Here is a 13266-nt window from a genome sequence, read left to right as displayed (position 1 = left end):
AACCTGGCTCAGTGATTTTTTTTTTTTTTTTAATTTATTTGACACGGGGTGGGGAGCAGAGCGCACACGCTGGCGGAGCAGCAGGCAGAGGCTGACGCAGACCTCCCTGAGCAGGAGCCTGACGTGGGGCTCCGTCCTGGGACCCTGGGTCACGACTGAGCCAAAGGCAGCAGCTTCCCCAATGAGCCACCCTGGCGCCCAGGCTCGGCCACGTACATTGATTTTAATCAGTCCAATGGGTATCACGTTTATTGTTTTCCATGTAATTTGCAGTTGATGTGAGAAACAAAAGAAAAAAAAAAACTAAGTTTCCTTACTGCCTACAGCCCGGTGACCTGACCTTGAAGCAGTCAAGGGAACTTCCGCTGGGACATTTCGCTAAGGGTAAAAGGCAGCCTTAGCCCGACCCCAGGATCCTGTGAGTCTACTTTATACAGACGTTCTTTTGGTAAGTTCCTTTATCTCTGCCCCCAAAATGTATGGTAGCCCTCATCCCCCAAGCCTGTGGACCCTGATATACATCTAAAGGGTCTCAGGATGGAGTTTTCACTAAACAGGAATAAGTGCCCTTTCCCAACAATAGCTAGCTCCCTCAGAGTCCTGGAAAACTTGCTTCAGAATCACCTTGGAGGCTTGTGGCTGTCCCTGGCCCCCTCCCAACTTGAAAATATGTGATGGGCCCCTGTCCCAGTGCAGCTCTTTCTGCCCACGGGTCCTGTCCCCGGGCTTTAATAAAATCACTTTTTTTGCACGACGACGTCTCAAGAATTCTCTCCCGCCCACTGGCTCCAGAGCCCGGCATTCGCTCGCAGCTCAGGACGCCCCCACATTCCACTTTGTGTTATGATCAGCCTTTATGTTCCACAATGGCATGGGGTTTTACAATTTACCAAATAGGTTTGCAAACATGCCTTATGTGGAGACTTGTTATTCTGTCTGTGCAAGTAGGAAACAGCCCCTGGGATGCGGAGCCTTCCCACTCCAGGTCTGGAACTCAGCAACAACCAGGGCACCACTTTGGCAGTCATCTGAGGATGTAATGGGAGCCGTGTTTACAGAGTACTTCCTCTCTCCCTTCCTCTTTCCTTCCTTCCTTGTCTTTCATTAAGACTTGATTTATCCATTTGGCAGAGAGGGAGAGAGCACGAGCGGGGGGAGCAGCAGGCCGAGGGAGAAGCAGGCCCCATGAGTGGGGAGCCCGATGCAGGGCTCCCTCCCAGCACTCTGAGATCATGACCTGAGCCAAAGGCAGACACCCAACAAACAGAGCCACCCAGGTGCTCCGATGAAAGTATTTTGTGAATCGTAAAACCCCACGCCAGTTTCCTGGTCCTTGATCTAGAACCGTTGCCCCAAGTCTTTCTCGTTCAGAGGCTACAAAATGGAAGACGCCTGCTCCATTGTAACAGTGTGCCAGGCTGTGGCAAGCACTCGGTCACGGGGGCTACCGTTGGAGGAGCTCATCTAGAGGACATGACCACCCGCTGACCCGAGAGCAGGCCCCTGGAGGTCCTCCTCTCTCCCTCCCTGTCCTTGGAGTGTACACTGCACCCACCATTTCCACAGTGAGAGGTGTTTCAAGGACACGGTCTTGAGAGAGTAAGCTGTTGTGGAGACCCTCTGGATTGAACACCTAACTCAACCCAGTCAAGGCCTCTCCATAAACTTCTAGGATTGTGGTGGGCAGGTGCAGACACCTGTCTCATGGCCACCCACAACAAGGGTAATACGTGAGCTTCCTTGCTTATTAAAACTGCCACGTACCAATCAGGAATGGTCTGCCTTTCTCTTGAGTCTCTCCTTGCCCTCCACGTACGGGCCGGTTTGAGGTTTCCCCTGGGGCATCTCCTGCAGTTCCAAAGCAGCAGCTGCAAGTGGCTGCAGTGGCCGGTTTTGCTGGTGAGAGCCGCTGACGGAGGGAGGCAGCCTGAGCTCGCTGGCACCCTCGGTTCTAGACCCACCACCTTCCTGAAACGGTTGCTGGGTGTCTTTGGAAAGCAGCTTTAGCTTGTTCCTGGGCTCCCGACCCAGGAAGCCTTTGGACATTCTGGCCGCACAGCCACAGAGGAGGGCGGGTCAGCTTGGACTCCACGTCTCACAAAGTTGGGGGAGCCAACTTTGTGACATGGAAAGGGCAACCTTAAGGATGCAGCTGGCCCCGGCATCTCTGTTCACAGGAAGAAGTGGCAGCTGTCCCTTTGGGGACGGTGTTAACCCCCACTTTGCCACCTGGAGCAGAGCGGCTGGTTCGGCCAGGCTCCCCGGGCCCTGGTCCTGGAGCACTGTGGGCCAGCAGGCTGAGTGCTGTCTCAGGCCCAAGCCCACACGAGTCCCAGAGGCCGCTGTTCAGAACCAAAAACGGAGGCTGCCGTGCTCCTCGCTGGGCAGAGCCCAGGGCGGCTTTCAGAGCTCTCCCCAGCCCTCCCCTTGATCAACCCTCCTGTCATTTTATGGACTCCTGGGCTGTCCCAGCTGTTTGGTCTCCACTTGGAAAACTAGGCTGCACAGACACCTCTCTCTGGAGCTGCGAACTGAGGAAAGAAATCCAGCTGCTGACCTGCCGTCTGTCCCTTGGGTGGATGCCTCGGAGCAGCCTGCTCTCCGCTAAGCCAGACGGGAGCCCGTCTGCTGAGGGAGCCTGCTTTGGGCAGGACGTTCACCACCACAGACAGGCACACAAGGAAGGGCTCGGTCTCTGATCTGGACTCCCGACCTGCTTGTCGTACAGGGAGGGAAGCCCCATAGCAAGGGGCCCCGAGCACCCCTGCTCTGGTGGACGGATGCATGGGACCTCCCACCCTCTCTAGGACCTGTGAGTGCTGACACTTTGAGGGCGCAGTGCGGCTATCCTGGTCCAATCAGCCAACCCCTGCAATAGCCCAGTGGCCCTGGAAACTAACCTGTGCGGCGCTTCTGGCTTTCTAGACCGTTGTGGTCTGAGGACGGGGCATGGCTTCCGTTGCAAAGCCTCTCAACAATGGGCTGACAGTCAAGGTAATTACTGGATCTTTCATGCTTCCTACCACCGTTCAGAGACTGAACAGCCCCCATACCTTTGTGAGACAGCCTGGCCGCCCTTGGATGCTACCCCCCCGCCCCCCGCCAAAGGATCATCTCTTGGCTACCTCCTAATGATCGGGATAGCAGGTCATATGGACCTATTTTGGAAATTCCTGGACATAGTGTTTCTTTCTTTTCCCTAATAAGCTAATAATACCCCCAGGCTGGCCTGACTGGTACCTCCTGTTGGGAGCCATCCAGCCAAAATGGGAGGGGGGCGGTGGTAAGAAAGTCGAACTTAATTCCACCGCAGCTGCCTGGATTCCCAGATGTACTTGGTCCTAGATTATAAGGGGAATGACCACCTGATTAAGGACACTGCCCACTAAGTCCCACGTCCCACGCAGCCCAAAGCCGGGTATGTAATGGCTTTCTGTGTATTTTGTAAAAAGGTTCTTGTCCCTGCTGTTGAAACGGGAAGGATTCTGATTGGTGTCATGGGACACGCACATGCCAACCACCAGCTACACTGATGTCCATCACTGTGCCCAGAAGAGAGCGTGCTGTGGTTGGCTGTGACTCGGGGGGCTAGCAATTCTCTAAGGGGAGGGGGCATTCGCTTGCCAGAAAGAGGCCTTGGGCAAGAAAAAGAGCTAGACCCCCAATTTATAGAACACGACTTTACATCTGCAAAAGATAGATATAAACAGAAGAGAATATCTGGGTATGTGACATGCACATCACAGAAAGTTTGAGGAAATTGTTGGCTAAATTGCTTATTCCTCTCAACAAAATGTTCTGTCTATATGGGAAGCTTTAGACAGTTCATTCTCTACTGAGTCAGGATATACTGATTGCCCTGGAATCAAGACGTACTGATGACACAAAGAAGAAGTTAATTGTATCTGATGCATGGCAGACACTTAATATGTCTTATTTTCTCCCTCTACACAACCACCCTTCTCCTCTGCTAGGAGCTTACGAACAAAAATATGATTTATGACAGATGAGGTACAGATGATTCACTATTTGAACTGACAGTAGGTAGCAGGTGAATTTTAGAAAGCCTACGCTGTCACGGCGTTCATCCTTACTCTAATTTGTGAGGCTAATCCAGGGGAAGGCTGTATAATTAGATCTACATAAAACCACGCACCAGTCTTGTAAACTGTACATCCCGAGGCTCCATTTCCAAGCATTTCAACTTTCATGGTTAAAGATACTATCAGACATGCTTTAATGAGTTCAAAGTCCTGTTTCACATACCTGACTCAGCATGAGGGATATAGTAATTGTCTGCTCTGTCTCCTGCTTCTATTTGGGGCTTTTCTTCCCTGTCGGCTGGTGGCTGCCCATCCCTAGTGAAACCCAAGTCAGCAGGTCAGTTTTGTGCATCTTTCAAAACTCCTGGCCCAGTCTTTTATCCTGAGTGTTCTGTTTGCTTCTTTTGTACCCTCGGTGCCCTGCTGCAGTTCCTTGAATGGGCTCCATCGGTTCCCTGTCCATCAGGGCTACTGATGTCCTTGCTCTTCTGTTTTCCAGGGACCGGATTCCTACCCTCCAGCTGTCCAGGTCTCTTTGATGCTGCCCATGCGCCACGTGCCTGTCAGGTTCTGCCTTGCTCCATTCTACCCGCAGAGTCCTCTGCATGGAGCTCTCTGACAACCCGGTGAAGGGGGGCTGGGGGGCCTGGTGGGCACTGGGGCCGGAAGGCAGGCAGCTTCTACAGACCTCCTAGGAGATCTGGCTTGGAAGGACTGCAAAGGAATAGCACGGTCGCGTGGTTAGCCGGGAGAAACTGGAGGACACTTCCAGTTCAACAGCAGCCAACTCTTGCAGCTGAAGCCGCTGGGCCGAGAGGAGAGCGGACAGCCGTTGGCACAGGGTTCTGAGAAGACAGAGCGGTGCCCCTCCCCACTATGAGAGCAAAGAGGGAGCGGGAGTGAGCAGACAAGGAGAGACGAGAGTGTGGAGGGTGTCCTTACTGCCTTGGTTCCGAGCCCCTGTGAGGCCCACTACATAAAATATTTTCAGATACTTTCTACTGATTTTCTTTTTTTCTTGATACTCACCCAAGCAAGTTTCTAAGGCCTGCAAACAAGAAATGTGACCATGACGTTGCTACATTTCAACGCATCACACTTTGCAACATTATTATTATTATTTTTTAAAGATTTTATTTATTTACTTGACAGAGAGAAATCACAAGTAGACGGAGAGGCAGGCAGAGAGAGAGAGAGAGGGAAGCAGGCTCCCTGCCAAGCAGAGAGCCCGATGCGGGACTCGATCCCAGGACCCTGAGATCATGACCTGAGCCGAAGGCAGCGGCTTAACCCACTGAGCCACCCAGGCGCCCCAACATTATTTTTTTAAACGTGAGCGTAGCTGACCCGCGACGTTCAGGTAGTCTCAGGGCACAGGGGTCACCTGACAACCAACCCCACGCCCGGCAGGCAGCGCGGCGCTCTCCGCAGGGGTAGCTACGCTGTCCCGCACAATGCTATCCCGATACCCTCGACTGGCCTCCCTGTGCTTTCATCCCCATGATCAACATTATCCCTGTGGGGCCGACTCTTGCCTGGAGTCTGTTACAAGAAATTCCAGATCCCTGGTCCATTTGGAACCCAGTACTCAAGACTTGTCTTCCCTCTAAACAGATGACCTGGCCTCCTGCTACCCACAGGAAGGAAACTCCTTCCCTCAGTATCTGTGTATTCTCCCTTGTACCTTAGTGCCTGGGAGTTTCTGCCACATTCACGTGGGAACGCTCTGAGGAAACACTACCAGCCGGCGTGCTCCTCCCATGTTTCCCAGTTTTCTTACCTTCTCGAGCTACACCTTATCAATCTGCGTGATGGTTTGTGAGGCAGGGCTCGTTTGGGACAGAACTTACCACTGTAATGATCAAAGAGAAAACCAGCCACCCAGCTTGCTGCCTGCGTTAAACCTGCCCAAATACTTAAGGAGACCGACATTCACGACTGTCCTCTCTCGGCAACTGCTTACGAACTTGGAAGTTAAGTTACAAACTTAAGCCGTTAAGTGCGGCTACCCAAGGCTGCCGCCTCACGATTTGACTGCACCCGGCGGCCTCATGTCCCTGCTTTCGGAGAGTTTGCGTCAGCCCACTGCACGCGTACAGAAGACCTGTTAGCATGGCTGGGGCTTCTCTCGTAAGAGCGAAAACCCTCTGCAGACGTCCTTGTGTTAGGAAAAGCAGGTAGTCATGTGAGCTGGCGCAGAAATGAAGTGGGGCGGCAGGTGCGTTTGGGAAATGGGTCGGGCTTTGGTGGATGTCCGGTGGGCTCACACTAGGTTCCACAGGAACGCTCTTCCTTCAGAGAGCGGGTAGGGAGGCCTGTGCTCTGCGTAAGAGCAGGGTCGAGTGAACATCAATCTGTGGGGGTCACCCCCAAGGCCAGCGGCGTGGGGTGCTGTGGACGGGGCTGCACGGGCTGGCGGTCAGCCACACACTCCATCAGGCAGGGCTGGTCACCGTCAGAGACCTTTCCCAATATAGCCTTAAAGATTACTTTAGGCTCCAGCCCATTTTCTGGCGACTTGTTTGAACGGTTCTGGCTGGATGAGCTACAGTCTCACACCTTCGGTACCAGGGGCTTTATACTTTGTGGCATTTCCTGATCCATTTTCACCTTCTACAATCTCCACTTCTTAGCTCAGTAGGGGAAGAAAACCAGTAGAAGGACATTTCGTGATATTACAGCCTTCTATGCTACAAAGCCTCTCATTTATCCACTGGAACAACTGGTGAGGAAAGTTTTGTTGTCTCCGTTCTAGACCCACACCGGCTGATATGTGGCCATGCTCGGGCCTGAACCCCACAACTCTACACTCTGTGGGGCTAAGTCACAGCGTGCTCAGGGCTGACAACCTATTCTCCATCAGCAGGTAACAGAGAAAGATCACCGCCGCCTCACCTAGCGTCCCTGCAGACCTTCGCTCCCTGACCTCCTCCTCCAGGAACCCCTTATTCAGACCTGAATGACACTTTAGTTTACGATGCTGCCAGGTGCCTTGAGAGGAAGGCACCAGAGAAAGTTCTAGAAAGGGGATGCATCAAGTCATGAATTTTACTGAGGGGTATCAGAAAACAAGTAAACAAAGATGTATCAGTGCCTCCACTCAAATACAAGAAGAAAGGCTGACTGTGCACCCGGGAGGTAAGAAGTGGTTAGAACCAGCTGAGTTTGCACTCTGGGGCCGGGCTCTCCTGGACGCTGCTCTGCTCCCCGCAGTCAGCAAACGTTCTTCGTCCTTTCAACAGGCCTCACGAATGGGCTCGCGGCGCCACCACAGCGCCGTGAGAACCGCACAAGCTCCGGGCTCACCTGACCTTGGGCTCAGTGCATGGTCCCAGGGGCCTGGGGTGGAGTCCCACACCGGGCTCCCTGCCCGGCGGGGAGCCTGTTTCTCCCTCTCCCTCGGCCGCTCCCCCTGCTTGTGCTGGCTCTCTCTCAAGTAAATAAAATCTTAAAAGAATACAAGACAAAAGAAAAGCGTCAAGTGTGACTCAGGCTTTAAGGGTGCTTGGCTTGGGGTAATTACGGTGCTGCTCATACAGGGTCCGGGAGATAAAGGGTGAACTGTGTGTCAGGCAGAGATGATGGAGTCAGGTTAGCTGAACTGAGTCAAAAGCCGACTTTTACTCCATAGCTGTATGAGCTGGGAAACTGCCTTGCAATCAGCAGTTGCTTTTCTACTAGATTTGGAGGAGAAAGAGGGGGCAGCTGACCTCACTAATGTGTCCAGCACTGAAAATCCTCATGGTAAACAACCACTTAAGTTGTATCTACACCCAGTGCAGCACTCGAACTCAGGACCCTGAGAGGAAGAATCATGGGCCTCCCGGTTATGGGGGACTTATCCTCGCCCTGCTGATTTGGGTTTCCACATCCCCTGCCCCTTGCACTCAGGCGATACAACCGTGCAGGGCAGAGGATCTCCCACGGGACACGGAGACGGAAGGCCAGAGACACAGTCTGCAGGAGGCACAGCGAGTGGAGGGCGAGCACAGAAGAGCCCCGTCACCCAGGAACGCTCCGCGGCACACTGCCGATGTCGCAAGTGAACTGCTGGTCTGGGGTGGGGATGGGGGTGGGGACCACGACTGACGGAGAATGCTCTTGGGGCAGCCCTCACTCATTCTCTATGCACCAACGCTCACCCCTACCTTCCCAAAGTTTTGCTATCTGGTAAGAAAATGAACTGGAAATGAAAGGAAATCCGTAAATTTCATTCTGCTTGGGATGAAAATTCTCGCGCAGTGCACACGTTTGTCTTCTGAGTCATCAGTGAGGGTTGGGGGACATATGCTTGAGAGGGTGAGTCCAGTTTGCATCTGAGCGGACCCAGACCTTGGGAAGACACGGCTTACATGGGCTGTGTGTCCTGTGTCTGCCCTCCTGGCTCTGCCGGGCGGGGCTCGGGGTCCCTCCTTGGCACAGCACCACACAGGCCTCCATCCTAATCCTGAGCACACGCAGTGTTTGGGGCTATCTATGCCATTACTTGTGGCCCAGTCAAGGGCCGGGACCTCCGATTCATTCACAAAACCTGGCCCACAGGAGGCTCTCAAAGCCCCTCACACAGACCGAATTGTAGGGCACAAGCCAGACGTGGAAGACCCGGTCAGTAGTCCCGAGAAACGTACAAACAGGAACTGAAAGACCACAGACTGACCGACGGCAACCTCAAGACAGCCGCAGTGGGCTGGGCGCAGGGCCCGCGCAGCGGCGGATCCTAGTCCCTTCCTCAGTGTCATTGCTCAACCGCATTCCGGCTGGTGACACCCGACGTCAAGGATTCGCCAGGTGCAGGAACACGAGAGAACTGAGTTTTTAGCCCAGAGCTATCCGAAACTTCCGTATCTGATGCAGACACTCTGGGGATGGTTGGGAACTAGTACTAAAAACAAGAGTTCACTTAAGACACGGGGTTTTATTCTCAAAGCACTGAAACTCTACTAGTCTTTCATTTTTCCTATCTGGCTTCTCAGAAAGGGTGGCATGGTCAAGAATTTTCTTTGATGTGGTTTTATGACGGCAGGCACTTCTTCTCTATTCTTTTCCATGAGGATATTCACTTTAATCCGGCTTCTACCGCGAGGCTGGAAGAGGGGGTACGCAGTCACACTTTCAAGCTCTTTCATCTCTCTCCCTGCCCTCCCGCGCCGCTCTCGTGTCGGCAGCTGGCTCTGGGTTTTCCTCAAGACTCTCTCCTTGCGCCTTTGCTCCGTGAGCGCTCTCCCCCGAAGCATGCGTTCCTGGTGACCTTCGATTTGCGTCTGTTCCCTCTCGCTTACCTGCTTTCTTCTCTGGGCACTCAGGACACCAGGCTCTTCGGGCACAATTTTGGGGAACGTTGTCTCACTAGGGGGCCGTGGTAATTGTTTACCTGGTTTATTCTTAGACTCTCTGACCCGACCCACTCTCTGAATGTGCCTTTCTATGTGTTTCACCTCTCTCTCCGGAACCAAGGAATACTGCTTTGGTCTCTCGAGCCGGTGGGTCGTCTTCCCCTCCAATCTCGTCTTGGCTTCATGGCCTGTCCCTTGCTCCTTCATCATGTCCATTATTCTCTTATTATAATAAGACTCCGCTTTGGCCAGCCAGTGGTCAAGAGAAAGAGCTTGCTCCCTGCATAGTGTTTCATATTCCTCGTGGTACTTCCGAGTTATCAGCTGTCTTGCCGCTGCTGTATGCACGCCACCCAGATTCTGTCAAAGTGAGGCACAGAATTTTATAAGGTGACCGTCTTTTTAAACACATTTAAACAGGAGCTGCACCTCATCAGTGACGCTGACATTTGCAGTCTCTTGTTTACTTTGGTGTTTAACAATTGCGATCTTCATTCCCATCAGCCCAGGCGAAACTCTGAGCTCTCAGAGTTGAATCACCCATCACCAACATCAGTAACTACTTTTTAAAAAAGAGAGTATTGGGCATTTTGAACATAATACTCTGTTTTGCAAGTATGGATATCGCTAAACACATGTGACACCCTCTGGGGAGGGGTCACCTGGGCAGGATTTTAAGCCTAAGGCCACTTCTCCTAGTAGCTCCAAACTGTACAACGTGAAGATTATTTACCAAGATTTTTTTCTCCAGTGGGGACTGCTGACCTACGGCAATCCTAGGGTCTGTAGAGGTTTTCGCCCAGGCCAGACTGGAAGACAGAGAAAACAGAGGTAGATCAGAGTGCGGGAGGTGTCAGAAACTATCTACTCACATACCGACTGAACCAGGGTAAGCAACTGTTTTGGTCAACGCCAAGGGTATGTCCCTCGGGAAGAGAGATCCTGCTGTGAGGATCTCCTCCTCCGGGGAATTTAACAGCAGCATCTAATCCTTGCACAGAAAGTAGGCACGCACATCTCCCGTGGACTCAAGGGGAACCATTCGGAATCTGGAATCTGGGCCTGGGAGAGGGAAGACGCAGGCTCCTGGGTGTGGCGCTGGGCAAGCTCGGCTGGGCTGCACTGCTCGGTCTCCCGGCCTCCTCTGTCTTCCGAGAGACTTCCAGAGTCCAGAGCTCTCGGTCCCTCCTCTCTCTGCAGCTTCTTGGCCCTGGCCCTCTCCGCCTCTATCAGCACATACAGCATCTCTGCCTTCCAATGTTTGGTTCTGAGATTATGTGATCACCCGCTCCTCTGCTTCCCTGCCTTATACTGCCACTTATCCTTCATCGTAAATCCACTGTGAAACTGTTCCCTGCTCAGCACCTTAGGGTGGGAATTTGTGGTTACGCCCCCTTTTTTATGGGCCAGGCTGATGGCAACACAAGTGAAGCCTGCCAACTTTTTGTGTGTCATCCCTGGTCTAATCTGAGTTTACTGTGAGGTCGTGTTGAAGCCACTGGGGATGCCTGGCATTTCATCTCTGGGCCTTTTGTACTGTTTATGGCAAAGAGCATGGGCTTTGAAGCCTGACAGGGCTACATCTGAATCCTAATCGAACTGCCTCTGAGGTGTGGACTCTGGGCAGACAACAGTGTCAGTCAGCTCCCTCATCTATAAAATGGACACAGAAAACAAAAGTCTGCTTCCCAGGGTAATAAAGAACAAACACACATTAGATGAAAGCACCTGCCACAACGCTTGACATGTGGGAAGTTCTCAGGAAATGGCAGCTAATTCCCCTCCACAAGTCAAGCTCCTAACTATCAAGTCTTTCTGAAACAGTCTCTGTAACAACAATTTGTCTTCTTCTGAAAACTTTTTTTTTAACCATTACTTCAAAAACTCACTGGAAAATAATCAGGGTTTACACTGGTATACCTGTATTCCTCTATCACCTTTAAAATGTTGACACTGAAATGTAGACTCTGAAAGGGTGTAACTTAAAATTTACATCTACAGGGGCGCCTGGGTGGCTCAGTGGGCTAAGCCTCTGCCTTCGGCTCAGGTCATGATCCCAGGGTCCTGGGATCAAGCCCCACATCGGGCTCTCTGCTCCGTGGGGAGCCTCTGTCTCTGCCTGCCTCTCTGCCTACTTGTGATCTGTCAAATAAACAAAATCTTTAAGAAAAAAAATTTTACATCTACAAATGTATTAGAATGAATCTGATACCAAATATTGGACCTCACAGACTTCTTAGGCACATTCTCATTTCTCTAGGTGAATCTATTTTCATATTTAAAAAATGCAACCATCTTACTTTTCTCAGTATGTAGAGCCTGGCACAGTACTGAACATGAGAGTACTGACCCAAGTTCCCAAAGTTCACGATTTGCTGATTACCCTTATCACAAATTTGAGCATCTCTCTCTGCTACATTCTCCATAACACTGTACCCATCTTTTGTTTTTTTTTTTAAGATTTTATTTATTTATTGGAGAGAGAGACAGTGAGAGAGAGCATGAGCGAGGAGAAGGTCAGAGGGAGCAGACTCCCCATGGAGCTGGGAGCCCGATGCGGGACTCGATCCCGGGACTCTGGACCTGAGCGGAAGGCAGTCGTCCAAGCAGCGGAGCCATCCAAGCGTCCCTGTATCCATCTTTTTGCTGAAACCTTTGCCATTCACTCCCGAGGCACAGGTTTCTTTCATAGGCCTGTCCTGGGCTCCCGCACTGGTCCAGCCCGTGTAGTCTCACTGCATCCTCGTCATTTGGTCTCTTTAGGGTCCCCTAACGTTTCACAACTTTTCAGCCCCAGCCCCAGCTTAATAAATACAGCCGGACTGAGTTTGCGCTGAGAAGCGGCTGTGCCTCGCGGCAGGCGGCCCATCAGGGCCGTATTCAACCAGGGTGGACAGGCCCCGGCCGCCCGTCCAACTGAAGACGGAAAGTTAGCGAGGCACAGCGCATTTCAGCTTCCGTTTTCACGGGAGACTCACAGGGTGCACCCTGCCTGCCTCGGGCCGAAGAGCCGACCTCCCTTTCTCGCACAGACCCAGCGGCGCCCGGCGGCGGGAAGTCACGGGACTTCTCGGGAGCTCGCGGGCCGCTCCAGCCCCACCCGTCCGCTCTGTCCATCACGGCGGGGCCTCCCCCAGCAGAGGCCACAGCTGGTCTTCGAGGAGGGGCAGGGACGGCTCCGCGCAGCTCCCCGGTCGGCCGGCGCTGCGGACCGGCACGGAACCGGGAAACTCGGGGACCGGGGTCTGCCCAGGTGTCGGTCCCCGACGAACGACACAGCATGGTTTTCTGAACGTACTTTGTAAGTCTTGGATTAGGGAAACCCCAAGTGTCCGCGTGACGCAAAACGACCAGCATTCACGGACGGCTGCGCCAGAGCCGGGCGACCAGGCGGACCCGCGGGCCGAAGGCCGGGCCGGGTCCCGGGAAATGCACCGCGGCTGCCCCCGACGGACGCCGGCCGGCCCGCCCTGTCCTCGACCCGGTCCCGAGCCTCCTCCCGGGAGTGGAGCCCCAGGCCCGGCCCGTCCCCCACCTCCGCCCGCCCCGCTTCCTCCCCGGAGGAGGCCCCGATGGACCCGGTCCCCGGAGCACGGGGGGCCCCGAGAGGCGGCGGAGAGCCCCTGCTCGGCCTCGGAGAGCCCTGCTCCGGCAGTCGGAAAGGGCCGCAGGATTTCCAGGGCCAGCGCCCCCGCGGCTGAGGGAGCATTAACGCTCCAGCAGCGAACTCCTCCCGGAGGGGCCGCCCCCGAGGCCGCGCGCCCATTACCGTCCTCCCCGCCGGCCGCCGCTCCGCCACCCAGCGGGCTCCGCGGCGCACGGCGACGGACTATGACGTCACGGCCAATGGCGAGCCGGCGCGGCGGACGCTCTGGCCCGCCCCGCGCGGA

General features: G+C 53.7%; 1 protein-coding gene and 1 long non-coding RNA gene across 2 annotated transcripts; one reads left to right on the top strand and one right to left on the bottom strand.

The window, feature by feature from the left end:
• The first annotated feature begins 33 nt into the window (after nt 1–33).
• On the top strand, nt 34–5038 carry LOC309865391. The gene is made up of 2 exons (XR_014312062.1): nt 34–448; nt 4543–5038. It is a non-coding gene; the product is annotated as an uncharacterized lncRNA (long non-coding RNA).
• Nucleotides 5039–8938: 3900 nt separating this feature from the next.
• On the bottom strand, nt 8939–10664 carry LOC309865334 (uncharacterized protein ZNRD1-AS1). The gene is made up of 3 exons (XM_082731607.1): nt 10392–10664; nt 10110–10185; nt 8939–9736 (listed from the first exon to the last, which is right to left on the bottom strand). The coding sequence occupies exons 1-3, from the start codon at nt 10619–10621 to the stop codon at nt 8984–8986; spliced, it is 1059 nt and encodes a 352-aa protein (XP_082587733.1). The 5' UTR covers nt 10622–10664; the 3' UTR covers nt 8939–8983.
• Nucleotides 10665–13266: the final 2602 nt, after the last annotated feature.

This window comes from Mustela nivalis, assembly GCF_964662115.1.
Source record: "Mustela nivalis genome assembly, chromosome: 5".
In the NCBI taxonomy this organism is placed as follows: Eukaryota; Metazoa; Chordata; class Mammalia; order Carnivora; family Mustelidae; genus Mustela; species Mustela nivalis.
The sequence above is the reverse complement of the archived record's forward strand: the minus strand, read 5'-3'. Positions and strand labels throughout refer to the sequence as shown.

Bases quoted from the DNA above. Each gene is read 5' to 3' on its own strand.
- LOC309865334 (XM_082731607.1), bottom strand. From the start codon at position 10,621: ATGCTGTATGTGCTGATAGAGGCGGAGAGGGCCAGGGCCAAGAAGCTG. The intron at 10,186-10,391 runs GTGCGTGCCTAC...TCTGTCTTCCAG, and splicing joins CCCTTGAGTCCACGGGAGAT to TCTGGCCTGGGCGAAAACCT. The intron at 9,737-10,109 runs GTAAATAATCTT...TCACTTTGACAG, and splicing joins CACTGGAGAAAAAAATCTTG to AATCTGGGTGGCGTGCATAC.